Source organism: Ochotona princeps, chromosome 14 (genome assembly GCF_030435755.1).
Source record: "Ochotona princeps isolate mOchPri1 chromosome 14, mOchPri1.hap1, whole genome shotgun sequence".
In the NCBI taxonomy this organism is placed as follows: domain Eukaryota; kingdom Metazoa; phylum Chordata; class Mammalia; order Lagomorpha; family Ochotonidae; genus Ochotona; species Ochotona princeps.
Window position 1 is genome coordinate 28,265,512 of NC_080845.1, and position 27,649 is coordinate 28,293,160.

Consider the following 27,649-nt stretch of genomic DNA (forward strand, 5'->3'; position numbering starts at 1 on the left):
TCTTCTTTACTGTCTCTCTCTTCTAGGATGTCAGTTCATAGAAGCAGAGAAATTCTGGTCTGGTTTATTCATGCTTGCACCCTCTGCCTGTAGGACAATGGCCAGCACACGCAGTTCCTCCAGAGCATGGGTGAGGAATAAATGAGCGCTATAAACAAGAGGTGGGGTGCCAGGGCTAAATGAACAGAACCTCCAGGCCCATGACCGAGGCCAGAACGCAGACCCAGCAAGCATGCCAGGGACCCAGTCACTCCAGGTGGAACACAGGGCCAGGGCAGGATCGCAGAATCAGAAGGATGCCCAGACATCAAGAGTGGGGCATGAGGTCACAGCTTGGCCTGGAGCCAGGCTGATGGAGGGAAGCTGATGGCCCTCTTGTCATGGCAGATCCTGGGCTGTGTGTCCCAGGTAATCTAGTAAGAGAACACAGAGGAGCTGAAGGGCAGGTTGTCAGGCAGGGTCTCCAAACTCTGTGGTAAATGTCGGGCAGGTTTCCCAGGCTCTCACTTCCTCCCAGATGGAGGTGCCAGGGGATACTCCACCTGGGAGCACACTCCTCCCTAAGTGGAGGAGCTGAGGAACAGCAGGTGCTTTGACCTGGTGACGATGGGACATCGGTGATATCAAGGGACACAAGGCTGAGTGAGCACCTGGAGGTGTAGTGTGCTGGGGACGTTTTTGGGAGGGGGGCGTAGGGTGGGTGTGGAGATGCTGAGAGAGCTCTGTTCCAGGGGAAAACCTTGAGTTTGGGGAAAGAGGGCAGGAGAACACACATACAAACAGAGCAAGCCGAGACAGTAGAAACCTAGAAGGAGTTAGGGCTGGAGAATCTGGCCTGGTTTCTTTGGTGCAACCCAAGGTGTTCTCCAGCAATCGGGCTCCACCTCAGCGCTGGACTTCACGCTTACTGATAACCCAGTGTTGGCTCAGCGCTGCCCCTGTCTCATTCCTGAAAGCAGGTCAGCATGCTTACCATCTGATGTGCTTGCCTTACTGTGGGGCTGGCACACTGCCTTCATTCTGCAGGGGACCCTGGCTGCCCACCCACGCCATGGCGAGGGGTGCACCTTGCGGACCTGAGCTCCACTCTCCCTTTGGTAGCTTCGTGCACTCTGCACAGCTGTATGGCCTCTCTGCCCCTTGGCGCATGCACCTGAAAGATGGCATGATTGATAGGGAGCTTGATCCATAGGGCTGTTGGGAAGGAGGGCAGCCTGCGCTCACTGAAGGGTAAGCCTCGCTGTGATAATGTCGGCGTCACCCACCATGCTTGATTTGGGTGGGATCAAGGATGTCTTGTGAATTGTCATCCTACAGTCCACCCCACCTCCCCGCAACACACACATCCCTTATTATTTAGCTGCAGGGATTTCAGAACTTAGCAATAGTGATTCCCATTCTTCCCCCAGAAGTCCAAGGTCATAGGTCAGCTCAATAGAGCACTTGTGGCCCAGGATTGTTTGCCTGAGGTTAGATAGTGCACCCTGCGTGACACTGCGACAGGGCAACCAAGTTGAGGGGCAGGAGTCTGGCATCGTCCTGAGGACCGAGCACCTATTGGAGGTAGGTAGGCAGGCGGGGAAGAAATCCAGAGCTAGGCCCATTCCGTGTTAGGGACACGGGAAGGTTAAATGCCTGGAGAGGGCGGTAGTATGCACAAGGTTGGGACCCCAGCCACGCCTTGGCAAAGGGCGGCTGCTCCAGCCAGCTGGGAGCGCAGAGGTGTCCTCCTCCGCGACCCTAAGACTGGGCAGCTTATTACCAAGGAGCGTCTTCGGTAGCCCTCAGGGCTTGGCCAGGTCCCTCCTGGGCGCCAGAACAGCAGGACGCAAGCAGCTGGTGCCCCTGGAGCTCCTTCGTGGAACGTTCACCCGCCCAGACCTGCGCGCCCAGACACAGCGCAGGTGCTACGGCAAGTGCTCGGCGAAGCAGTCTCTGCCACCGTGTGCCAGCGCGCGGTTCTGGCACCTCGCTAGCTGTTCCTGGGCGTTCAGGTCCCCCAATAACCCTCGGATAGCAGCACCAGCCCGGCAGAGGGCCTGGGGCACCGGTGTGCGTGTGCCGGGAGGACGGCCCTCTTCACGGCCGCCGCAGCGCCAGCGCCTCCCCCTCCCCTGGCGCGCACGGCCCGTCCCCGTCCCTGGAGGCGGCCCGAGCTGCCGCGGAGCAGCCTCGCCTTCGCCTCCCGCGTTTCCTGCCGCCCGCCCTCCCCCGGCCGGGCTCCAGGGGCTGCCTCCGTGCAGCTCCGGCAGGGATATCGGTTCAGAGCGCACACGGGGGCGGGCGGAGGCGGCCCGGTGCGGGGTGGCCGCGCTGAGAGAGGCGCGCGGAGATACCGGCCCCCTCCCCGCGTTTGCTCGCTAGTTCCCCGCCTCCCGCACTCCTCTCGCTCCCACCCCTTCCCGGCGTGATTGATCCGTCACGGGCGCCGCCGCAGCTGCTGCTGCTGCTGCCGCCGCCGCCGCGGCCGTTCGGAGCCGAGCAAGAGCCTGAGCCGGAGCTCGGAGCCGGAGCCCAGCCGGCGCCATTGCGCGGGCGCCGCGGGGAGAGCCTAGAGCGGGGCGGCGGGCCGGGCCAGGCCATGCGGGCCGAGTGAGCCGGCGCCCGCACTCCGCGGCGCGGCATGGCTTCCCCGTGGAGCTCCGGGCAGCCCGGGCCGCCGCCACCGCCGCCGCCGCCACCCGCGCGCCTGCTGCTGCTCCTGCTGCTGCCGCTGTTGCTAGCGCTGGCGCCCGGGGCCTGGGGCTGGGCGCGGGGCGCCCCTCGGCCGCCGCCCAGCAGCCCGCCGCTCTCCATCATGGGCCTCATGCCGCTTACCAAGGAGGTGGCCAAGGGCAGCATTGGGCGCGGGGTGCTGCCCGCCGTGGAACTGGCCATCGAACAGATCCGCAACGAGTCACTATTGCGCCCCTACTTCCTCGACCTGCGGCTCTACGACACGGAGGTGAGTGTCCGGTCGTCCGTGCCGTCGGGACTGCTGAGGGCCCTAGGACTGGATTGCTGACTGGAGGCTAGCTCCTGCCCGCGGCTGACCTGCCGATGCCCGCGCTTGCCGAGGAGCCCGCTTCTCAGGGTCCTGTTGGGCTTGGCTGACAGCTGGTGCCAGAATTTGCATAGCACCCTCTCGGTTGGGTTTGTGTTGTATATATATGGGGGGGGGGGAGTGGGAGTGTTGCGCAGACTGGGGTCTCCTTTGACCAGGGAAGGAGGACGGGGAAGCTAGAGAGTTGGACCCCCACAAAGGCCTGCAATGGGTCTCCTCTGCCCAAGAGCCACTCCTGGGCTATAGGGTGCCAGGTGGAGGAAGAGGCGCAATGACTGTGAACTGGACCACCTGGGGCTGAAGGGGCAGCGGGCTTGCCTCCTCGATGCTCTGGCAAAGTGAAAATGCTCTTTGAGGTCTGGAGGGCTCTGGGACCCAAGGGGCCAGAGCGCGCAGCAGGGCTAGGCATGTGGCGCGCCCCGGTAGCTCAAGTCCCGTACGGCGCGGGCAGGTGTGGGGCTTCCGGGCTCTGCAACGAGGTTTGCTCGGTGTGGCTGGCACTGCTGGTAGACCGAGAGATTTTAGGAAGAGCCCTCACGCTCCCCGCCTCGGTTCGTTGTTCAGGGAGTGCCCTGGCAGCTCTGGCCCGGAATGAGCGCGGAGCGGTGGTGTCCGGCTGCGTCGCTGCTGCTGGCCAGGCGGCCGCAGGTGCAGTTTCTCTCGGACACAGACTTGAAGCATCCTAGTGGCCCCAGCAGGGACTTGGTGAGCGCGGCGGTGGGCTTACCCTCCCGGCCTCCTTCTCGGAGCCTAGCCAGAGAGCCCAGAGCTTTCCACCCCAAGGTGTTCCTCCCCACTCTCTAGGCTTGGGTTCCGCGAGGGAGCCTCGGCTGGACGTTCCGCCGACTAGCTCAGGGGCTGGAGGAGTGAGTGCCCGCCCGCCTGCCGCGCAAGGTCGGGCTTGCGAGGTTTTCGGCGCTGAGGGAGCCGCTGAGCTCCGGTCGCAGCTTCTGAGACACGACCTGAAGGGGGCAGTGATTTCCTGTGCAGTCCGCTCAGTTGGCGCCTCTTCTATCGCGCCAAGCCCCGGCTGAGGTGCAGGGATTGACCCCGGCTCTTAGGGGCGCGGGGGGGGGGTGCCTCCGGCGCGCTCTGGTGCACACTTCTTGGGAAGGAGGAGGGTCGCGTGACCTCACCGTAGGCCTCGGGTCTGTCTGGGTCCGACCCTCTTTCTGTCCCCGGAGAAAGAGACAGAATGGAGACGGTGGCTTATTCTCCGCCTCCCCAGCTTCGCGATGAGCTAGCCTGCTGCTCTGCGCTGTAAATAAAAGGTGAAGGAACCAGTGGAAGCTGGCGGAGAGGCGTGCAGACGGAGAGGTGTCCCCTGCCCCCGGGAGGATGCTAGCTAGGTGGTTGTGCTGGGCCAACCCGGAGTGAAGTCATTTCCGAATGACGTTCCCAGCACCCTGGCCTTTGCCCGAGGGGGTACCTGTCCAACACACCTACTTGAGGCTGCGGGCAGTGCCTCCGGGACACTCATTCTCCCCAGCTCCTATATACATTCCTATGGCAAGGAGGCCAGAGAGACACTTTGTTGGAGACCCACATTTACAAACAGGGCAGCCCTGCTTGCATCATCACCAAGTGTTGTCAGCTGCACGGTGTTTCCAGCATCCCTTTCACGGTACCCAGACGTAGCTGTGTGCGTTGAAGCCCTTACATTTTAGTTGTTTCAAGTGTGTCTCGATGACTTTCTGAGAGGGTCTGAAAGGAGGAAGCTGCCAGCAGGCTCTTCTGCCCACCGCTACCACCGTCCCCCTCCCTCTTGGGTATTTAGGAAATGCTGGGGAGGAAGACAAGAGAATGTGTCAGCTTTGTGCAAGGAGAGCTCTGTGTCTCCAGCTTTTTCGAGGGCCATGGAGTGAGGGTTTTGGGGCTCATGGGGCATGTTTTCTGGACAGAAACTGATTGCATTTTCCCCAGCCCCGGGGGTGACCTTGAGCCAGGTATCTAATCTCTCTAAGCCTGGGTGTCTGAATCTGAAGAAATGGGATGTGCTATGGGCACCACCGAGTGCTGTGCGAGGTTTAGGAGAGCTAATTGGCCAGATGGGAAGGTGCCTTTAGCGGCCAGCCTGTCTGGCATGCTGTAAGCACTCAGCCAACGTTCCCTGCCTCCTTTTCTTCATCTTCATTCCTTGCGGATGCGCAGGTCAGATGTTGTGGCATTGAAAAGTGATCAAGTGGCCATGACCAAAATGTTCTTTCTCCTACTTGATTTTGGGTTCTCCTGGAGAGTCACTGAAGTTATTGCCAGATGAGAAAAACAGAATTCTGGGTAATGGTCAGTTATGTTGACTTCTGCCATGAGACATCACCATTGGAAGAATGCCCAGGTGATTTTATGTATATATATATTCTGAGCTGGAATGAAAGAAGGATCAGTCTAAGGAATTTCCAGAAAATGTTAGAGTGAAAAGGTCTGGTAGCTGGTAGCCTGTGTTTGGGTCTGGTAACTCAGATGGGGCACATGGGTGAAAGTGTGCTTTTTCTTTTTTTTTAATCTTAGGCAGTTTATTCCAATGGGGTGGGAACGGGGCGGAGACGGTGAAGATCAGGAAAGAAGGGACAGGGGAAAGTGTGCTTTTTCAACTGCTTGCCGGCTGGCGCATTGTAGACTTGAGATCCAGGTGGATGCATTGAAGGGAGGGTGGCTAGTTTTGTTGACATTTGCTGTTGGTCAATGGCTGCAGTGGCCGGTTGTCCCCACATTTTATAAGGAGATGGACATTTCACATGTATTTGTGCAGGACCCCTCTCAACTCCAATTAGAACAGCAAGGACCTTTCAAAGCCAACTCAGCACCATGTGTTTGTAAAAACATACTATCCCAATAGATATCTGTCCATTAAATCTCTGCTTCCCGGAAATGACATCACATCACTTCAGCAAATACTTGTTTATACCAGGGTGCTTCCCAACGCCTGGGGAAAATGGAATTAAAGGATCAATTTATTTTGCTGCAAAATGTTTTGAAATCCATGCATAGTTTTTTCCCCATAATGTACATCTTTCATGCACTTTCCGAAGACCCTACACAGTTCCAGGGAAGATTTCATATGCATATCCAAGTATTAAACCAAACACAGCCAAAAATATACTTTAAGGAAGAACCAGAAACTATATAGAAGCATGGGAGTTACTATATGAAGGCCCTGGGCTAAAATGGTTACTGCATCTTGAGTTTTATATTTTAGTTACAAACTTTCCATGAGCCAAGGAAAAAAGATTAACACGATGGATCATTGCTTTTGTGTTTGATTAAAACAATGAAAGTACATTTTTTTTAAAGTTCCACAGGAAGTTCAGAAATGCTCAACACAAATAAAATAGTGACTAAGGGTGTTTGGAAAGTAGTTCAAACATCCCTAGGGATGCCTGCCTCCTATAGCCGAGTGTCTGGGTTCAGGTCCCACATCTGCTTCCTATCCAGCTTTCGGTGAATGTGCTCCCCAGGAGGTAGCGGATGATGGCTCCCAGTATTTGGGTCCCTGGAAACCATATGGGAGACCTCGTATGAGTTTCAGGCTCCTGGTTTTGGCCTGGCCTGGCCCTATGTGTTGTGGGCTTTTAGGGTCTGAATCAGCAGATGGAAGCGACGGTGGTGTCTGTCTCTGTGTCTCTGCCTTTCAAATAAAACTAATTTTTCAAAACTTCCATTCTGACCTTTTAAAATTAAGCAATGAGTTTATAAAACCATTGATTTTGGTGATTTGATTAGTGCTCATTGTAGAACAATTGAAAATTAAAGTAGCAGAAAGAAGAACAATAATTGCCTATAATCTGCCTAAACAAAATCATTTTTTAAAGAACTGTTTCCTTTCAGTTGCATTTATGGACTAGAGATCTTTGTATGCTCTTTTATATTTTGTGACCTTTGGTTAACATTACATTTTGGGTATTTTCCCACTCTCAAATTCTCTTTATAAAGATGATTTTTCATGTCTGTCAGTTGTTCTGTGAGGGTACTTTACATAATTCATGGAAAATGGAGCTAAAAAATTTAAACTTATTTTGGTGCAAAACAAGTAGAAAATCATGGAGCTTGGAAGGGCTTCAATAATTTGTGAAAAACACATGTGATGAAAAACATATGCATGTATTAAAGAAAAAATCTGTACCAAAATAGACTTACCTTCTCTCTCACTTTTCTCCACTAACTCTTTGAAGTTCCCTTGTATTCACATGCATGCACCATAAGGTGGGAGCTGGGAACTCAATCCACGTTTCTCATGTGGACAGCAGGAACACAGTCATTTCAGCCACTGCCTGATGCCTCCCAGTATGTGCTTTAGCGGGAAGCTGGAATCAGGAGCCTAGAATGGAACAGAGGCACTCTAATATGGGATGTCACCATCTTACCCAGCATCTTCACCACTAAGCCAAACACCTGCCCTCACTTGTAACAGTGCAAAAGAACACAATCCAGGTGCGCAGCTCTTGGGATGCCATCCTGATGCAGGGATTCAGCTTAGGAAATCCAGTGATTGGTGACTGTAACTTAGTCAATGATAGTGAAGTGGTTGTGTAGTTCTATACACGTAAACCACCAGGCTTCCTGTACACTGTAAAAGGATGAATGTTACAGTATGTGACCTATGTCTCAAAATGGTTCTTTTTATCAAGAAGAAGTTACAATGTGGGCGCTTTCAGGATCAGGCTCATATCTTTGGGGTTAAAGCTGCATAATTCACAGCAGGGTACTAGACCCTTAGTGAATGTGATGCTCCCTTATGGTGGTGGTTGCCAGGGAAGAAGCACATTTTCCCAAGAAAACCCTGGGGTGTACTGTGGTGTTAGCCATCTTCATTACTGTAACGTAGCATTTGAGGCAGGCTGTTGTCTCAAGACAAGAGGTTGGCTTTGGCTTATGATCCTGGACGTGCAAGATTGAACCTGCTAATGGCCTTCTTGCTGGTAGAGGCCCAAGGGGGCACAGGCAGGAGAGAGAGAGAGAGAGAGACAGAAAGGGTGTTTTCTCTCCCTCTTTTTAAAAGGATTTTTATTTTGATTGGAAAGGCAGATCAGATTTATGGAGAGGGAGAGTCAGAAAGAAAAATATTCTGTCTGTTGGTTCACTCCCTAAATGGCTGTAACAGCCAGAGCTGAGCTGATATGAAGCCAAGAGCTAAGAGCCTCCTCCGGATCTCCTACATGAGTGTAGGGTGCAAAGGTCCTGGACCATCCTCTATTGCCCTCCCAAGCCACAAGCATGGAGCTGGAAAGGAAGTGGAGCTGCAGGGACAAGCCAGATCCTGCAGCATGGAAAGTGAGGATTTAGCCACTGACTCATCATGCCAGGCCCTTCTCTCTCTCTCTCTTACACACATGGAAACTCCACCCTAATTGCTTCCCTAAGACTACCTCTGTGCATCCTAGTCCCCATTCTCCCAACTCCACACAGTGAAGATTGAATTTCAGCACAGGAAACCTAGGGGACCACCTGAGCTATATTGAAACTGTAGCAGCTGCATTCAGGCCTGGTGGCATCCAGGAGCTCAGATGATGTTTTCCCCACTGCCTCTTGGATCCCCTGTGGAACAGGCTCTCCCCATGTGGTAGCACAGATGGGCTCTGGCAACTCCAGGCTCCTACACTCCCAGTTTAGAAACTCCAGTACGAAGAATGTTCCTTTCCCAACTGTTTCAGCAGAAGTCCCGAGCTCAGAGCTCATTGGCTTGAATGGGTTCATGTGTTCTTCCCAGGGCCAATCGTGAGACTGATGACCCAAGTCTGGGACATTAGCTGAATCAGGACAGTAGAGGGAGAGCCTCCTATGTGCGAAGCTTGGGAGCTCAGAGGCTATTAAAGGGCTGTGGCTGTGGGATGGGTCTGATCACATAGTCCCAAAGGCAGGTACTTGGGGAAGGCTGTGACAAAGAAAGACACAATGGATGCTGGGGACATGAAGAAAAAGGGAGGGATCATGTCTAGATCAAAAGAGGGTTCTTGAAGAAGGGGACATCAAGAAGGACCCAGAAGGGGGATTTTGCTAGGGGGAATCTTCAAAAAGTTCATGGAGAATGCCTGCTATGAAAAAACTGTGTGGATCTAACCTCTGCCCCACTCCCTGCTTTTTTTTTTTTCACTAAAAAGAATCAGTTTCATTATCCGAATTTTTGAAGTGCATCCATAATGCTGACCGAGAGGCAGCTGTTCTGGGAAAATGGAGGTGGGGTCCCTGGAAGGGTCCCAAAGATCAAAGGATGGAATGTGTGTCGAGGAGTACAGCCTTGGTCTTACATGGATGAAGGTTTGTGTTGCTAACTGGAGTTGACCTTGAATCCCACATTGAGAAGGTCAAACTTCAGTCTGGACTGTGAGAGGCCATGGGAGCATTGGAACCTGGGTGTGACATGACCAAGATTGGTAGGATTGCAGAGGCTGTGGTGAGGGTAGCATGAGCCTAGGGACCAAGAAATGGGGAGGACATGAATGAAGTAGTTTCCAATGCCTGACTGGATATGGAGAGGCAGAAGGGGTTGTGGGCAGTGGAAAGCTCAGACCTGGCAGGGAAAGGAAGGCCACAGAGAGGGAACCAGGGGGTGAGAGAGGAGTCGCTGTATTGCTTGCACTCTGGGGGACAAGGAGAGTGTGTCCTGGCAGGGCTTCAGCTGGTCAACCTCTCTCCAGCCTTTCTCCAGCCTTTCTGCCTCTCAAACCCCGAGCAGGTGCTATTACTTGGACTGAGCTCTGCCCTCAGGTCAGGAGGCCTGAGTCTGTGTCCTCATTTGGGCACCACTTTGCCAGCCTAGTAACTTTGGTCAAATCTGTTTGCCTCAGTTACCCTATCAATAAAACTGACTAGTAGTCTTATAGGGTGGGAGAGGAGGCAAGGAGAAGGTCCAGGTCAGCCGAGTGACTCAAAGATTTGCTTTGTTATTTTTGTACAGCTGAGGATGATCTCTCTGACCTCGTAGACGTTCCCAGGCACCAAGCAGCGTCCTTTCCTCTGGTTCTGCATTGCTGAGAAGTGATGTTGATATGTGAGGGTGCAGACATGAAACCTGTATGAAAGTGTCTGCCAGCATAGTTTTGCTTCTATCTTGGGTCACAGCCATGCTGGGTGCTTTCTCCCACTCTGGCTGTAGTTCTGTGAGGGTAGAGGTCCTGACTCAGACCTAGGGCCTTCCTGGGCTTGCTAGGCAGTGGGCTGGTGGGCTTCAGGAAGAGGAGGAATAGGGCGAGTGAGCCTGCTTTCTGGCTGGGATTGTTTTCCTCCGTCATCACCCTTCCTCACTATAGGACCTGGGTGACTCCCTGTATCAGGATGAACTTGGCTGCTGAGCCATAGCCACCTTCTGTTGTTCTGACCAGCACCAAGCGCTGAGCTCCCAATCTGAGGGTAATGCATTGGCCAGGTCCGGCCCTTGCTGCTGCACAAACCTAGCCCCACCTTCTCTATCCCCAGGTTCCTTTGCAAAGGGGACAGTGGGGGTAGTGGGTGCAAGGTACAGTAGGAATCTGTGTAGTCATTGGTGTTCAGCCCAGATATTAGCAAGCTGTCTTTCAGGACCTACTTCTTATGTTTGACCTTCCCTGCTTATGGACGCAGTGACATTAGCTTCTCTCTCTCTCTCTTTCTTTTTAATCCACTTAAAACATGTTTTGCTTGAAGAAGAAAGAGAGAAACATCTTCCAACATCCAATTCAATCCCCAAATTTCCACAGTAGCCATGGTGAGAGCAGGCCAGAGCCAGGAGCCGGGAATTCAATCTGGGTCTCCCATGTGGGTAGCAGTGGCATAGGCACTTGGGCCATCATCACCTGCTGCCACTCAGGGTGCAGATCAGCAGGGAAACTCGAATTAGAAGTGGAGCCAAGACTTGAACCCAGGCACTCCACATAGGCTTCTGTATACAGAGATCTGAGATCTCCAATGAGCAAGTAAGCAGGTGGGAGGCTAAGAGAGAAGTGCTAAACAAATATGTATACAAGGTCTATGCCTTTTATTAATTGGAGTGAACCACACTTTGGTTGTTAACACACCTGGAATGCATCTGTGTTGCTTAGCACGGTCAAGTCCATAATGGTTAGTATGTGTACGAGGCCCTCCTGGGGCCTCTCCTCAGCAGGGATCCAGGCTGTTCTGTGTTTTGTCTATAAGAAGATGGGGACTGGGAAGAGTACATGGGGAAGTCATACTGGATGTTTCAGCCTCTTCATTGGAAGTGATGCATCTTTACCACATTAGCTGCAAATAATCTCTTGGTCAACCCACCTTCAAAAGAGGCTGTGAATGCAGAGAGGTGTGTGGATCTCAGGAATACTTCACTTCTGGAAGGAGATGACATGGACTGACAGGGGTGTGAGGTCTTGGGGACCACACTAGTGAAAGACCAAAGCATGAGTAGGGACTGGCTCAGGCAGGGTGCTGTTGATGACTTGTGGCTCTTTCAATCCTACCCAATATCCCTCTAAAGGATGACCTTCCCTCTGGGGTTCCCCATTGGACTGGCCAAGACTTTCTGGGATCCATGCCTCTTCCTTAGCTGACTCTACTCCTCCTTACCCAACACAGTAGCAGAGCTCCTGCATTTGAGTCCTGGCTCCAATCTTGATTCCAGTTTTCTGCTGATGCACACCTGGGGAGGCAGCAGGTGATGATGGCTCCAGTATTTGGTCCCTGTCACCTGTGTGAGAGACTCACATTGCATTCCAGGCTCCTGGCTTTGGCCTGGCTCAGCAATGGCTATGATGGGTGTGCTCATGATGGGTGCCCTCATCTTGCACACACTGATTGAGAGAACTCGCAGCCAGGTCCTCTTCTCTAAGCCCTGGGATCCAGAGGCAGGTGGGACAGGGCACCTCCCTTGGAAAGCTGCCTGACTAGCAGACAGTCAAGATGGGAGCAATCACAGGCTGCTTAATCCAGCCACAATGGGAGTTGGTGCAGGGAAGGTGTTCCCCTTTTCAAGACACCTGCTGGGTATCTCCCACAAATCGTTTGGGAGTAAAATGTACCTGGCTTCTTATCTCTTACTTTTTTGGGTTATGTATTTGGTGCTAGGAAAGTGAGAAAATTAAATGGCACAGTTTGCCCAATAAGCAGCTGCCTGGCATCTGCTACTTTGTTTCTTCCTTGCTGTCTCTGGTTATATAACTATACACACAGTGAGGCCGGTGACATGCCTTCTTCCTTAGCCCTGGTTTGCCGGGTATGAACAGGTGTTCTAGGCTGCTGCTGTGGGCATGGGAGCCCCAAAGGGGTTGGAAGTCTGGATTCCAGTATTGGGTGAGCTGCTGAGTGTGAAGAAGTGAACCACAGAATGGATATGGAGTTTCTACCCAGTTGCTAACACTAAGAGGGCAGGCCGTGTGTGTGTGTGTGTGTGTGTGGCTCCATTACAGTACCTCCCAACCCACTTGCCAGGCACTGTCTCAGGGCCAGTCCCAGAACAGGAGAGCACTACATATTTACCAAACAAACAGATCTTCCAGCCTGGACTCTAGCTCTATAGGTCTAAGAACAATGATGGGCATAGTTTTAACAAGTGAAGGAAATACTTTGTATGCCAGGCCATGTGGGGGTGAGCTTGCCCCTTGCTCTTTATTCGTTCTTTTGAGTTATTATTTGGTGTGTTTTGTGGGGCATGAAAAGGGGAAAGGGCACTTGTTGGGTATTCCAGTACAAGCTCACATGCAAAGCTGATGTCATTCTCCTCTTTACTGACAGACACACACAGCATCCTCTGATATATGCCTAAACCTAGGGAAACAGTGATTTCTAGCATCTGAGGAGCAGTATGGTCTTGGAGGTTGGGTGTCTGGAGCAGTATGCCAGCGGGCAGGTGGAGGACTTAGGAATCAGGCTCTGCTCTCCTGCCCTCCTTCCACTTCCAGAATGCAAGGAGAGCCAGTTCAGGCCAGCCCTGGACTCGGGTCCCAGGAGTAGAGATGGAAAGAACCAAGCCAAGACCTCCATCTGGGTGAGTCCAGTGGTCCAGTGGCAGGTGTAGCCAGGATGAAGAAAAAGATGCTCTGAAGTCCCCCTGACCCAACTTCTTCTAGGCTCCCTGTTGCTGAGCCAGAAGCTTCTCTTGTTTATTTTTCCCCAGTCGGAACTGACTTGGGGACTGGATGAACCCAGCTGGTTAGAATCACTCAGAAAGTAACAGTGAACTGGTTAAGGAGCTAGAGCTGAAGAGTGATGATTCTTGCCCAGAAAATGCCCGTGGGTGCTGTGGTACCCCTTGATGCCTCAGGGCATTCTTTTAGCCAGTTTTCTACTGTTCTGGTCTTCGTGGATGGCCTGTGTTGCTGGGAGCATGGAGTGTCATGGTCATCCAGAAAATTAGTGCTAGATCTTAAGTGTTGAGCACACAGACTCATCCATTTCCATCAAGGTCTGTGTTCCATGGCTGCTGACTGAATCCAACCCCTCCCCTGCCACTTGGCATGGATGCCATCCGTCACTGTTTGTGTATAATCTGCTGAAGAAAGGCTGGGCAGAGGGATACATTATTGATGCTCTTATGGTGCAGGGTGAGGAGTCAGCACAGAGAAAATGATATTTTCACGCTCTGAGAGTGAACCACTTGACTTTGTTCCGAGAGATCTGATGCTGGAAGCAGCAGCCATACTTGTGATAATCATCACTGTATTACCCAGGTTGTTTTTTTTCTAGAATACCCATCCACTGAAGCTTTTCTGAACATGCCAGCATCATTTGAAGGATTTAACTACCAGATGGGGACCCGGATGTTCACTCTGCACCTCCGACCAAAGCCCGTGTGAATGCCTCCACCCAGCCCAGTTTCAAAGGTGTCTTGACTTTGATGGAAGGGAGGGTCAGCTTAGTCCATCCCTGCCCATTTGTTCCCTAGGGCCCAGCTGAGCCTTCCCAGCTCCTTGCTGAACTCCGGGAATTCTAGAGGCATTGGGAAATCCTTGGAGAGCTTCTTGTCTTGTTGCCATAAGCCAGGGAAAGGCAATGGGAACATGCAGTTCCAAGTGAGCTGCTGAAGCAAAAAATAATCTGCCACCTTCCTTGGGGCTCACCGTGTGTCAGTTCCTGGGTCAAGTGCTGTGCCTCATTCATTTGTTGAATCATTGTGAGGGTCTGATGAGGCAGTACTGCTATCATCAACATTTTCAGATGAGGCTTACAGAGGTTAAGTGATTTATTCAACGTTGCAACCAAACAAGTGGCGAGTGGGGACCTAAGTCTGGCTGGCTTTGACCTCTCCACTCACACGGCATGAACCTGTGTCTTCATACAGTTAGGTATCGTTCTCCGCAGAGACAAGTGGCTGCTTTTATCAGTAGCAGGTACCGCCTTCCTTCTGAGAATTTCACCCCATCATTTGCTTCTCCCTCTAATTCAGCCCCACCCTCCCCTATTTCCCTGTCCACCCACTCAGTCACACACTGCCGGCTCCAAACACGCTGGGTGTGTCTGTCTGCACACCTGGCACACGCAGAATCCCTCTGGATGCCTGCATGCCTGGGGAATTTATCTTTTGTGGAACTTGTTCTCTCCTCTTGTGTTAATGGGGTGTCCGTGTTGGTATCTGGGTGTCACTCCTGGCAGAGCCTCTTCTAAGCTTCTTCCTTTGGATTGGCAGGCTAGGCTTGCAGAACATCAGCAAAGATCTAGGCCTTTGGCTGGTTGCAGGGCATATGGAGATGAGCTTAATGTAGCCACACAAGTGAGGAGGTTGACCAGCATGAGACGTGTGACAGCACAAGTGGGTCTGGGGTCGATGTTGGGGCTGTCCCCAGATGTCCTGCATATATTCACAGAACCAGAGTGTAGTTCCAGGAATGGTCCCCACAGTCTGGCCAGGCAGTCTCACTGCTTGATCCTCTGCAGGGGCAGACCATTGTCCTGGGATGGGAGCAAAATTCCTCCCCTGGCTTTGGAGGCTGTCTGGGGTCTCTGCTGAGCAAGCTTTCAGTGTTAACTGCTAAGCACCTGTGCCTGCTGCTCATGTTACAGGCCAAGCCACATGGTCCTTTATGCCTTTTGGGTGAGTAAGCTCCTCTTTGCAGAGGGCCTTTGCACAAGCTATTTCTGTGGCTTGGGTTTTTTTTTTTAAATCGCTTTTCTTCATTCTTTAGGTTCTAGCTCATGTATGCTCCCTCAATCCTCCCTGATGAGAAGAAAAATCTGATTCTACTTTTTCCAAGAACCACAAACTTTGCAGTCCTGGTGCTTATCCCAGTGGCAATACAGTGAGAAGGCGCCCACTTAGTTTTACTGTTAACACTTTATTATGATGCATGTGAGAATGCAAAATGCTGTAAAGTTACACTGGCTTGCAATTCAGTGGGAGACAGTGTGTTAGAGGCCAACACAGTGTTCGAATTCTGTCTGAGCCTCATGAGCTGGGTTTTCTAAATTAAGGAGTGTTTTTAAGTCCTATCTGTTTCTGGAAGGATGATGGCTGCACTGAAGAAACTTGGTTATGGGTCCATATCTCCTGCCCCAGGGGGCTGGACTGCTGTTTCTAGGCAAGTTCTAAAAGCTCTGTATTGTCACTGCTTGTGATCATCTACCGCCCTACCTGGCTGCGAGCTGGGCTGGCCCATGTGTACAGGTTCATCACTGGCTTTATACCTGCTGTGTCCTAGCTCTTGGGACCAAGCCTGCAGGTTTCTTGGGAATATTTGTGCACAAATGGGAAGGACTCTCTGGCCAGAACACCTTGTACAGACGCTGGCAAATGCATTGTTGTATGAGTGATATGAAACACAATGGAAATACAGCTATTTTGGATAAGGTAACAGCTAGGATTCTGAACAGAGATGAGAGAGATGACAGTTTGCATCGGGGAGGGATGGGCTGTGCCACTTGGGCTCAGGCTTGGAAGGCGAGACAGAGGTCCTGGTAGCCCTAAGTGCTGACAACACGTTTTGCTTTAGGGCTCAGATATGCATCTGTGAGGTTAGAGGCAGAGTGGTTTAGCGCAAAGAGCATTGGACTTGACATTGGTGACTGGTCTGTGGTGGATGATCTTGGAGTAGATGTTAACTTCTCTGATCCTGAGTTTTATCATCGATGAAATGGGAATACTAATGCTTTCCTTGCTTCTTCAGGGAGTTATTATAGTTGAGAGAGAGAGAGAGAAATTATGTAAAGAGCTTGAAAAAGAAATCCAGATATGCCTGAAACTAAGCACAAAGAATAATTCATTCTGGGTCAACCTCTTAGGACCTTTGATGGGTTCAATCACATCTTTATCCAAGATGCAGAGATGTCGTTCATGTGAGTGACTTCTTTAACTTCCTAATGAAGGAGGCACTGGCATGTGATTTTAACACACCACAAAGCAGTTCTGCAGGGGACTGATGGCTGGTGACCTAACAGGCTGTCTCACAGAAGCATCTGGGATGAGAGTCATTAAAGCATCTTCCTCACAACTGTCAGGTGTCTTCAGGAGCTAGCTGTCAGTGTTTGGCAGGTGTCAGATGCAAGATCATCCATAGACTAGTGAAACGAGGATGCCAGTGCAGAAACTCAGGGACATGGGAGTTAGTGAGACTGTGTGCTGGAAGCAGGGATTTGGGATCCAGCCAAGCAGTGGGAGTCCTATCCTCAAATCACAGGGGTCTGTAGGTTGGGTGGCTGGGACAGTCTAGCTCATCACCTGGGCCAGGCCAGTGCACTAGGCATGGTAACAGTAGCTTGAATGCCTGCATTGAGTTCATGATTTGTGTTTTCTCCAGCAAGAGCTTCAATCTCTTCCAGCAGATGTAGAATCTTTGGTGGGAATGGCAGAGTTATGGGCCAGGCTGCTGGGACATGATGAGCCTGGATGGAGAGGTTTGGGGTTCCTGGGGAGCCAGGCAGCTGCTGCATCCACAGGAAAATGGCAGCCAGGCTCTGGGAGGATGGGTGTTTGAGGTTGGCAGTTGGTTGGCAGAGCTTAGCTCCGGCTGTGCCCAGTTCTCTGTACAATCCAGACCTGGCAACACTAATGCCAGCTTGTGGCTCCACAGAGGAGAAAGAAAGTGACAGGTGTTCTCTCAGCCCTCTATGTGTCGGGCACAGCTGTTGCACAGTCACTGGGGAAGCAGCAGGGTGTGGTGCAGTGGGCCTGGTCACTTGTGAGTTTGCTTTCAGTCCTGCTGGGTGACCTTGTGCTCTTGCCCTTGGACCTTTCCCACGGTGGGTAGAAGACAGCCACAGCTGTTGGGAGAATGAAGTAAGGTAACATGCAGGGAGTGGGAGCACAGCAGATGTTCAGCTGGCATGCCAGAAGGATGCTTGTTGGGGCAAGACCCTCCTACACTGTGGGCAAAAGTGGTGACAGAGGCTGTAGAAGCAGCCCCTTAGGGCTAGTGCTTCTGACATGCAAGGATGAGCATGTTCATGGGATTTTATGTTCTAAGATATATTTTGGTTTATTTGAGCAGAGTGATGGAGCACAGGTGGGGGAAACCTTTCATCCATTGGTCCACTCCCCAAATGGCCACAACAACCAAATCTGAGTCAGGCTGAAGCCAGGAACCGGGGGCTCCACCCAGGTCTCCCATGTTGGTGGCAGGGGCTGAAGCACTTGGGCCACCTTCCCAGATGCTTTGACAGAGAGCTGATTTGGAAGCAGAGCAGCCAGCACTCAAACTAACGCTCATGGAATGCTGGCATCACAGGCGGTGGCTTAACTTGCTGTGCCACAATACCAGCTTCTGTGGTGTTTCAGTGGGAGTCACTTGAATGGTGTTTTTCTCATGCAGAATGCAGCTAAGTGTTTAGTTCTAGGAAGGGGGCATGGCCAGAACACAGTTCTGAGCTCTGGGCTGAGTTGGTATCAAACCACATGCTCAGTTGGAGAAGTATGGTATTCTGAGGCTCAGTGGCCATTATGCTAATATGGGGATCCTTGGGGCCTGGGAGACACAGCCCCAGTTCATTTTGGGCCCAGCACAGTCCTGGAGGAGAAGGATTGTATCCCAACCCCAGGCCTGGGCACCAATAGGGTCCAGCTGCAGGTAATCAAAGCTGGATGCTGGGCCTGCTCAGGCGCATCCAGAGGTGGGCAGGGGAGGAATGCTCACCAGTTTCTTTGCATGGGCCCACCGGGGGTCCCAGGGATGCTTTCCTAGGAGAAAGGCTGGACTGTCTCACACATCTTTTCCAAACATTCAAGGAATGTGTCCTGATCGGCATCTGTCCCATAAACTGCTGTGAGGTCAGATTCTCATTGAGTCCTTGTGAAGGGTTTCTGAATGGTGCACTTGGAAACCACAGTCAACCTATCCCAGAACACAGCATGGCCCTCTTGTTGTTGAGCAATTTTTAAGATTTATATAATGGGGGTCCAGCACAGTGGCTCAATTGGTTAATCCTCTCCCTTCAAATGCTAGATTCCAGTTTGGGTGCCAGTTCATGTGCTAGCTGTTCCACTTCCCATCCAGCTCCCTGCTTGTGGCCTGGGAAAGCAGTAGAGGACAGCCCAAAGCCTTGGGACCCTGCACCCAAGTGGGAGACCCAGAGGAGGCTCCTGGCTCCTGACTTCAGATCGGCTCAGCTTGGCCATTGCAGCCACTTGGGGAATGAATCAGTGGAGGGAACATCTTTCTCTCTGTCTCTCCTTCTCTCTGTAAGTCTGCCTTTCTGAGACAACTAAATAAATCTTTAAAAAAAGAGAGACTTACTTAACTGGTGGATGAGAGTGGGAGTCTTGCCTGGGAGGGATCTTAAAGCTCACATGATGTTGGGTCTGGAGGTGAACGTGACATGCAATCAACTTTGCCTGTCTCCTGATGGCTTTCCTGATGAGGCCCCATGGGTAGCTAGCTGAGAGCCGAAGCTGAGCATGGTGAGGTCAAGGTGAGGTGGGAAGCCAAGTCACCAGACTCTAAGCACAGTGTTCTTGGCATCATCCACTCTCTGCCAGTCAAACTGCAGTCTAGGTTGATGGGGACTGGTGTCTGCTGTCCCATCTGGGGTTCAAGGGATCCAGGCAGACCACCAAGGAGCACCCACCAGGGCTGTTCCCCAAGGCCCTTGGGTCTAGCCCCAGAGAGGGTGGAAGAAAGAGTTACAGATGGTGCAGTGTACAGACATGCTGTCAGCCTCCAGGATGAGAAAATACTTCCTGTTACAGTCGCCTAAGCACCCTGGGAGAAAGACTACTGTGGGTGGTGGAGGCAGGGGCTCAGAAAAGCCCGTGTCTAGTGGGCTGGTGTCTGTATCCCAGGCCACCAGTCACTGGCTGTGTGTAGTATGCTGTGCTCCCTTCGGGGACAAACAGGGAGCACCTGCTACATCCCAGGCTCAGACAGTATCTGAACATGACTTGGATGTGCCCCCTCCCTTACAGAATTCATAGGCCAAGGTGAGCAACTCACATGTGGGCAGGTGTCCCTGGGAGGGACACACCCTTTAGCTCTCTCTGTCTGTCCCAGGGATCTCATCTTTATAATGGGGTTATAACCATCACACTTACTTCATCGGATCATTATAAAATCAAATCCCATGAGGATTTGCTGAGCATTTCAACCACTGCCTGATGCGGAGGAAGTGCCATCCACGTGTCCTGTGTCAAATGAGTACTGCAGGGCAAATGTGCGTGTCCCAGGGCAGGGCCACCAGCCAGGGCTGTGGAGCTCAAAGGGGGCAGAGATGCATTGTCTCTGGGTGAGCCAAGGGAAGACCATCCATAGCTGGTGATCTTGAAGTTGACCTTGAAGGTGGCAGATGGAAGATATGAGAAAAATCCTGGGGAAGAGAAACTGCCCATGTGAATGTGGAGAGGTGGGACTTCGCAGGGCTGACATCGAACTGTTCAGATGTGGCTGGCATGCAGTGGGGACTGAGGAAAGAGACGCTATGGACATAGCAGAAGCTGAGAGACAAGCTTCATTTTTAATCACTCAGTGCTTGCCAAGTGCCTCTGCCGTGTCCTGGCTCCTAAACTTGCTGTTAGTGTTGGCTAATGCTGGAGTTCCATCCTCGGTTCCCAGGGCACCTCCAGAGATACCGCCAGGGGCTAGGCCCGGGGAATGCAGGTGGATTAGGCAGACTGGGTGGGAAGTCCTGGCTTTTTCATTTCCCAGGGGGGAGCCTTGGACAAATCCTGCCGCTCAGCTCCCTGGCTTTGCATGGGGTCCCTGAGGCTGGGATGAAGAGAAGCACTCTCCCCGCAGCCAGGTTGGTTTGATATCACTTAGCTCTGAGACTGAGGCTGCCAGGACGCCATTCTAATTTTAACAGTCAAAATGACTCAGGGTCTGAAGAAGGCCTGGGAGGGATCTTAAAACTCACACGATGTTGGGTCTGGAGGTGGACGTGACATGCAATCAGCTTTGCCTGTCTCCTGATGGCTTTCCTGATGAGGCCAAGGGTAGTGGGGTTCCAGGCTGAAATTGCAGCCGCAGAAGCTCAGCATGGAGAGGGAGTGAAGGACTGGGGTCCCTGGCATGGTGTCACAGAAGTCCAGTGCTGGCTTCCCTGGTTCATGGGCGACCATCTGGCTGCTGAGGAAGTTCTTTTTGATGCGGAGCGGGCCAGGCCACACATGGTGCTGGTCTGTGGGGCCCTGTCTCTGTCTGCTCCGGGGCGGGAAATCTAGCCAGGCTTAGATGCCACTGGGGTGCAGGGGCTAGATTTGGAGGCAGTAGTGTCCAGGGGTCGCTCTCTGTCCTTCTGGATTCAGGTGATTAATCAGCTCATCTCGCAAGCCAGCGGCGAGCTTCTGCCTCCCAGCTGGGACAACAAATGGGTTTCCTTTAGAGACCTGCCAGCTTCCAGCTGGCTACAGATCACTTCTTCTCTGGGTGCAGAGGATGATGGGCCGTTCCTGAAACACATTTGGATGGGAGCGATTCTGAACACAGCGGCACAGTGGCTTCTTCAGGACCACTGATAAGGGAGTCAATGCATAAAGACTAAATTGGATTTTTTAAATCAAAAAGGACTCAGTTCTGGGTGTTTAGCAAAAGAATTATAATGGCTTTTGGGGGGAGCTGGAAGGAATGGGATGATGTGTTCAGAATGCAGGCTAGAATGTTGGGAATCACTGACCTTGGTCTTTCTATGGAACTTTGAGCTCTCTGCCTCAGCTTCTTCTCCTGTAAAATGGGGCCAAGACACCTGCTGCGACCAATCCCTCAAGGTGATTTTATGCTCCCGTCAGGTTAGGGCATGGGAAAGTCCTTGATCCAAGCCAAGATAGGAACATCTGGGATTTAGTATTTCTGTGTGAACTGCCTGGTGTGAGTTGTCTGATGTGAAAAGAGAAGTCATGAAAATGGTCCGTGGCACATCAGGTTAAGCTGTTGCCTGCGGTGCTGGCATCCTATATGAGCATCACACTGAAACCCAATCCAGCTCTCGGAAAATGCACCATGGAAATCAGTGGGGGATAGACCAAGTGCTTGACTCCCTGCCACCCAAATGGGAGACCTGGGTGGAGTTCCAGGCTCCTGACTCTTCCCCAGGCATTGCAGCTACTGTGGAGTGAACCAACAGATGCAAGATCTCTCTCCTCTCTATGCCTCAGACAACTGCCTTTCAAATATATTAATAAATCATTTTCATAATGAAATGAAACTATGAAATGGATCATGTGGTGAAAATGGTGGAGGCTGAAGTTGGTCTTGTTTGGGTTTTAGGGAGAACCAAAATAGCAGATGTAAAGACTAAGTCAGCTCTTCTTTTTTTTTTTTTTAAAGATTTATTCATTTTATTACAGCCAGATATACACAGAGAGAGGAGGAGAGACAGAGAGGAAGATCTTCCATCCAATGATTCACTCCCCAAGTGAGCCGCAACGGGCCGGTGCGCGCCAATCCGATGCCGGGAACCTGGAACCTCTTCTGGGTCTCCCACGTGGGTGCAGGGTCCCAATGCATTGGGCCGTCCTCGACTGCTTTCCCAGGCCACAAGCAGGGAGCTGGAAGGGAAGTGGAGCTGCCGGGATTAGAACCGGCGCCCATATGGGATCCTGGGGCTTTCAAGGCGAGGACTTTAGCCGCTAGGCCACGCCGCCGGGCCCTTTTTTTTTTTTTTTAAAGATTTATTTTTATAGTCTTTATTGGAAAGTCAGACATACAGAGAGGAGGAGAGGCAGAGAGGAAGATCTTCCATCCATTAATTCACTCTCCAAGTAGCAATAACAACTGAAACTGTGCTGATCCAAAGCCAGGAGCCAGGAACTTCTTCCGGGTCTCCCACATGGGGTGCAGGGTCCTTAAGACTTTGGGCCATCCTCAACTGCTTTCCCAGGCCTCAAGCAGGGAGCTGGGTGGGAACTGGGTCCTCTAGGACTAGAACCGGTACCCACATGGGATCCCGGAGCATGTGAGGCAAGGATTTAGATGCTAAGCTAACATGCTGGGCCCTTCTTTTTTTATAAAATGTATATTTATTTTTATTTGAAAGGCAGATTTACAGAGAAAGAAAGAGACAGGGAGAGAAGGTCTTCCATCTGCTGGTTCACTCCCCAAATGGCCACAATGGATAGAGCTGAGCCAGTCCAGAGCCAGGAGATTCTTCAGAGTCTTTCACACAGGTGCAGGGTCACAAGGCTTTGGGTCTTCCTCTACTGCTTTCCCAGGCCAGAAATAGGGAGCTGGATTGGAAGTGGAATAGCCAGGCCTTGACCTGGCACCCCCGTGGGATTAATACCCTGCCTGGTATCATAGGTGGAGTGTTAGTTTGCTATGGCACCATGCTGGTCCCAACTTTTCTTGTTTTTAAGTCACGGTTTACTCTTCAGGACAGCAGATTCCAGCTGGGCAGCTGAAATTTTTTATCCTAAATTGGAAGTCAAAATGTCAGTGGAGATTTAAGACCCACCAGAACAAACAATTGCATCGGGAGAAGGTTTGCTTACATGGTTTAGAGGTGTGTGAGCAGCCTGCACATGAGTCATCAGATCTCTATGTGGTGTCTGTCATGTCATAACAGCCTAAAAGTGTCATGAAGGACATCGCAGCATCTCAAGCCCCTGCCACTCAGCACATAAGAGACATCCAGGAAAGAATGTCTTGGGGGTCAAGATGGCTCTCTGCTGGCACAGCAGTGTCTCTCTCTTGGGTCCAGCACTGCCTGTCTGGGACTATGTAAGAACCTCTAAAACCCATATGAGGTGGTCCTGGTTTACCATCTCCATGTCCTGGGAGCAGACATGAACTTGAGTTAGATGAACTCACAGCACCTGTCAGGACAAACACCCTCCATGGCCTCAGCCTCTGATCTCAGCACTTTACAGGTAGTGACTATTCTCACCTGTGCAGTAAACATTCTTAAGGTTCCTGCTTTTCAGATGAGAAAATAGTCAGCGAAGCCATTTGGCTGAGCATCGGCTAGACTGGGCCTTAAGCCCAGGCAGCTTGGTTCCAGGGCCTTAGGCACACCGTTTTTGTGCTTGCCTTTCAAGGGGATGGTGCAGTTTCCTGCCCACCCTTGGCTAAGCTGATCATTCTCTCCTTTTTATAGATGGAAAAACATGTGGCTCAGACTGGGCTATTCTTTCCTGTCTCTGCCAGGCTCCGCACCCTCCCCTTCTAGAACCAGCAGGTGCTCCTTCTGCTGCCTCTCTCAGGCTGAATGGTCAGGAAGGCAACTGAAGACTGCTGGGCCCCTGTGATATTTTCTAGAACAAGACCTGCGGGACTGACCTCCCCTGGTTTGTAGAAAAGGGAACTAGTCTGGTTAGGTCTGGGGAGTCTGATCTAGCCAGTTCCCTGATGGCAAATGGATAAAATCTCACTACTTTGCAGTTAAACTGAAGAGATGATCCATGCAGGTGCATGTGTTGGTTATTGGAACCTCAGACCCCAAAGATGCTAATTTGCAAGTAGTCTCTGATGGTTGCACACAGGACTATTCTTTGCTTGGACCAGCAAATTACATACATAACTATATATATGAGTGCACACACACATATCTTTAAAAAGTGCATGAAAAAAATGTGTATTCATGGATTCTAGAGTTTTCTGAACCCAAATATCTTTTAATATAATTTTTCCACAAACCTCTTGAAGTACTCGTGTGTGTGTGTGTGTGTGTGTGTGATTTTTAAAAAGAAGATCCAGATCTCCTCTTTGCCAAGGGATTTGCATAAGGCTATGAAAGTCATGCTGGTCAAATTCTGCTGATGATGCCGAGTTCAGAGGATGAGCAAATATTTGAGATGACTGAGCCAGAAAGCAAGTTTCCTCTTGTTCCAAGATTCAAAGAGTCGTCTTTTTCAGGATTTACCTCCTTGTCCAGCACCTGGCTTCGGAAACCCTGTTGCTAAAGCGCAGGGAAAAAAGGGCAAAATCCACATGTTGCCAAGAGCCAATGGGCCACATCATGCTCTCTGAGGGGAAGAGGAGGGGGGAGTGTGTGTGTGTGTTGGTGCAGGGGGTAGTGCAGGTAAAAGTTTAGGTGCCCCAGATAGCTGGAGTCTCTGGGTCTGCCAGGAACGGGGACTCTTCTGGGATGTGTGGTTAGAACACAGATGCCAGTAAGGCCGTGAAAGGTATCTGGAGACCAGGAGGTGTGACCTGGGTTGCCTCTTACGACCTACCCTTCCCTCCTTCCCCGCCTGTTGCTGCTTAAGAGATCACGTGTGCTGTGGTGGGCAACCCTAAGCACTGTTCCTCTTCTCCCAGCCTCGTGTGTGGAGGTAGTGCTGGGGATTCATGAAGGGTGCCAGACTGTGGTGGGCGGGAGCAGACTGGAGCTGGAGTGCTCAGAATGGCAAATGGGTCTGTGACCTCAAAGTCTCCACATCAGCCAAGGCCAGCCCACCTTCCTAGTCAGCAACCTGCTGAATCTAGTGACAGCCCTTGATGTGGGCATTTTCAACCTCTCCTCCCCCCAGGTGATATGGGGTCAGTTCCATCTGCTCTCCATGAGAATCCTGCCCAGAGAGTTTAGCTAGCATCCCCCTAAGACCTGATGCTTCCTCTCAGTAACTTTCCATCTGCTGACACCTCCCCATGCCGCTCCACAGCTCCTTGGCTGTCAGTCTCCACTTGTCCTTGCTCTGCTCTGAGACGAGCCCAATCCTACACGGATGGGCCACTCTTTTCCCAAATGGCACCAGCCCTCAACGAGATCTGTTATTTTGGCTTTACATACTGGAGTGGAGGCAGGGGAAGGAACTACTTTGGGACATAATGGAAGGTCAAAGTCAGGTGTGTGGAGATGGAGGCTTAGTCTCCAGCTTGGAAGCAATGAACCAGCTGTGAGAGGGCATGTCTTAGCTGAGAGTGGGCATAGACCCCACGTTGGGTGATGGGTGATGGGAGTGGTAGAGAAGGAAGAACCAGGACACCAAAGCTCTTAGATGGACAGTCACTGATCGATCACACAGGGAACCTGGGAACAGGGGTGAGTCCCATGTTATGGCTGTTAAAGAAAACTCCAGGTCAGACAGTACCGAGGTACCTGGAGATGAATAATTCAGAGAACATGGCCAGAGAGGAAGAGTTCACTTTTAAATGCAGTGTGACCTGGGAAATGCATGGTTAAGGAACACATTGGAAGGGTTGGATGTAGAATATTACCGAGAAAAACCATCAGAGCCTGGCGTGGTGCTGCTGCAGGTTAAGCTGTCACTTGCGACATCCAAACACTAGCTGGAGTCCCAACTGCTCTGTTTCTAATCCAGCTCCCTGCTCATGCGCATGAGAAAACAGCAGAAGATGGCCCAAGGGCTTGGGTGCTTGCCTTGCATGTGGGAAACCTGGATAGAATTCTAATCTCCTGGCATGGGCCTATCCCAGCACTGACCACTGTGGCCATTTGGGAAGTGAACCAGCTAATGAAGATTGATCTCTCTCTACTCCATTCCCCTGTCTCTGTGTCTTTCAAATAAATAAATCTTTTTATTTTATTTTATTTTTATTGCAAAGTCAGATATACAGAGAGGAAGAGAGACAGAGAGGAAGATCTTCCGACTGATGATTCACTTCCCAAGTGGCCGCAGCAGCTGGAGTTGTGCTGATCTGAAATCAGGAGCCAGGAGCTTCTTCTAGGTCTCCCACACGGGTGCAAGGTCCTTAGGCTTTGGGCCGTCCTTGACTGCTTTCCCAGGCCTCAAGCAGGGAGCTGGATGGGATGTGGGTCCGCCAGGATTAGAACTAGTGCCCATATAGGATCCCGGCACGTACCAGGAAAGGACTTTAGCTGCTAGGCTACCGTACCAGGCCCATAAATAAGTTTTTTTTTTTTTTTAAATCATCAGGAGTGAAAATGCACTAGTCAGGATTATCACTTAGTGCAGGCCAGGGTTGTCAGACATTGCGTGGGATAGGCACTTGGGCTGGTATTGGGGGTGATCAGATATGGAGGGTGGGGCTGTCGCAAAGGCAGCTTACCAGGATTCTTGAGGGAAAATGGAGGATGCAGAGGCAACCATGGAAGCCCAGAGGAGGAAGCCTCACTGGGATCCTGACTAGAGTTTGACCAAGAGTCTGGTCTGAGACATACCCTGATGGCCATAGAAGACCTGTACATAAAGATCTTAGATTGGGCAGACAGGGAGTCATTCTGGTTTAGATTTGGAGGTGGGTCCTGGGGGCTTGCAGCCCCATCCACTCCCTTATCTGTCCAATAGGTATGTGCCAAGTGACTGCTGTGGGATAGGTAAAAACATGATATTTGTTTGACACCTGAATACATAGGCTATCAGAGATCTCCCATGTGCTGGCTCATTCCTCGAAGGCCTGCAACAACCAGGGCTCTGTCAGGACGAAGCCAGAAGCTGGTGCTCAACTCAGCTCTCCCATGTGGGTGGTAGTGACGCAACTACTTGAACATTCTCTGTTGCCTCTCCAGGTGCACACATACCTGAAGCTGGAGTCAGGAGCGGAGTGGGGACTGTAACTTAAGCACTCTGAGATGCAGGCATCCCAAGCTGTATCTAACTACCGTGTCAAACACCTGCCCCTTAGCTTTGAATTTTTGAGATGAATATGCTGTCTTGTGATCATAGCCCCTTCTCCAGAAAGAGGTAAATGTGCCATAGCATCAAGAGCCATCCTTGAGTGCCCTGAGCAATTTCTGTTGGAAGACTTTAGCTAATGCCGCGCAGGGGAAGTCTGTCTTCAGTGCTGAGATGGGAAGTATACTTCATTTGCATCTTTTGGAAAAACATCATAGCCATGAGCTCGTATTTTCGTATTTGTAGACTTTGCATTAAAAGACATAACTCTCAGTGTTTTTATCTTATGGAAGTAATTTATGTTTATTGCAGGAAATTTGGAGATGCAAATAAAAAGAAGGGAATTAGAATTATTCATAACCCTACTATCTTACATAATTGCTGTTGAGATTATGGTGTTAGTATTACACTTTTTAAGAAATAAAATTTTGGTTCATCTGCTGCTTCTCACTTGGTCTTTTTTACTTGTTGATTTTTAAAAAGAAATTTCATTATTTATTTGAGAGGTAGACAGCATGAGAGAGACACATTGACATCCTTTCTATTGGTTCACTCCCCAAATGCTTGTAGTGGCTGGGGCTGGACTGAGGCTGTACTGGAGCTGGACTGGGGCTGGACTGGGAATGAGCCAGGATCTGCTCAGTCTGGGTTGGCAAGACCCAGATTACCTGTGATCACTGTTGCCTGCTGGGGTATGCATGGCCAGGAAGCTGGAACCAGCGATCAGACCCAGGTATGCCACGTGGGAATCAGGTGCTTTAACCGCAAGAGCA

The 27,649-nt window shown here is 51.2% G+C and overlaps 1 protein-coding gene across 1 annotated transcript in view; it reads left to right on the forward strand.

The window, feature by feature from the left end:
- Window positions 1-2,166: 2,166 nt before the first annotated feature.
- GABBR2 (gamma-aminobutyric acid type B receptor subunit 2) overlaps window positions 2,167-27,649 on the forward strand; it is a 336,630-nt gene continuing 311,147 nt past the window's right edge. Inside the window, exon 1 of the mRNA XM_058673018.1 lies at window positions 2,167-2,944. Coding sequence (XP_058529001.1) covers window positions 2,624-2,944 — 321 coding nt within the window. The 5' untranslated portion in view covers window positions 2,167-2,623. The remainder of the gene's footprint in view (window positions 2,945-27,649) is intronic.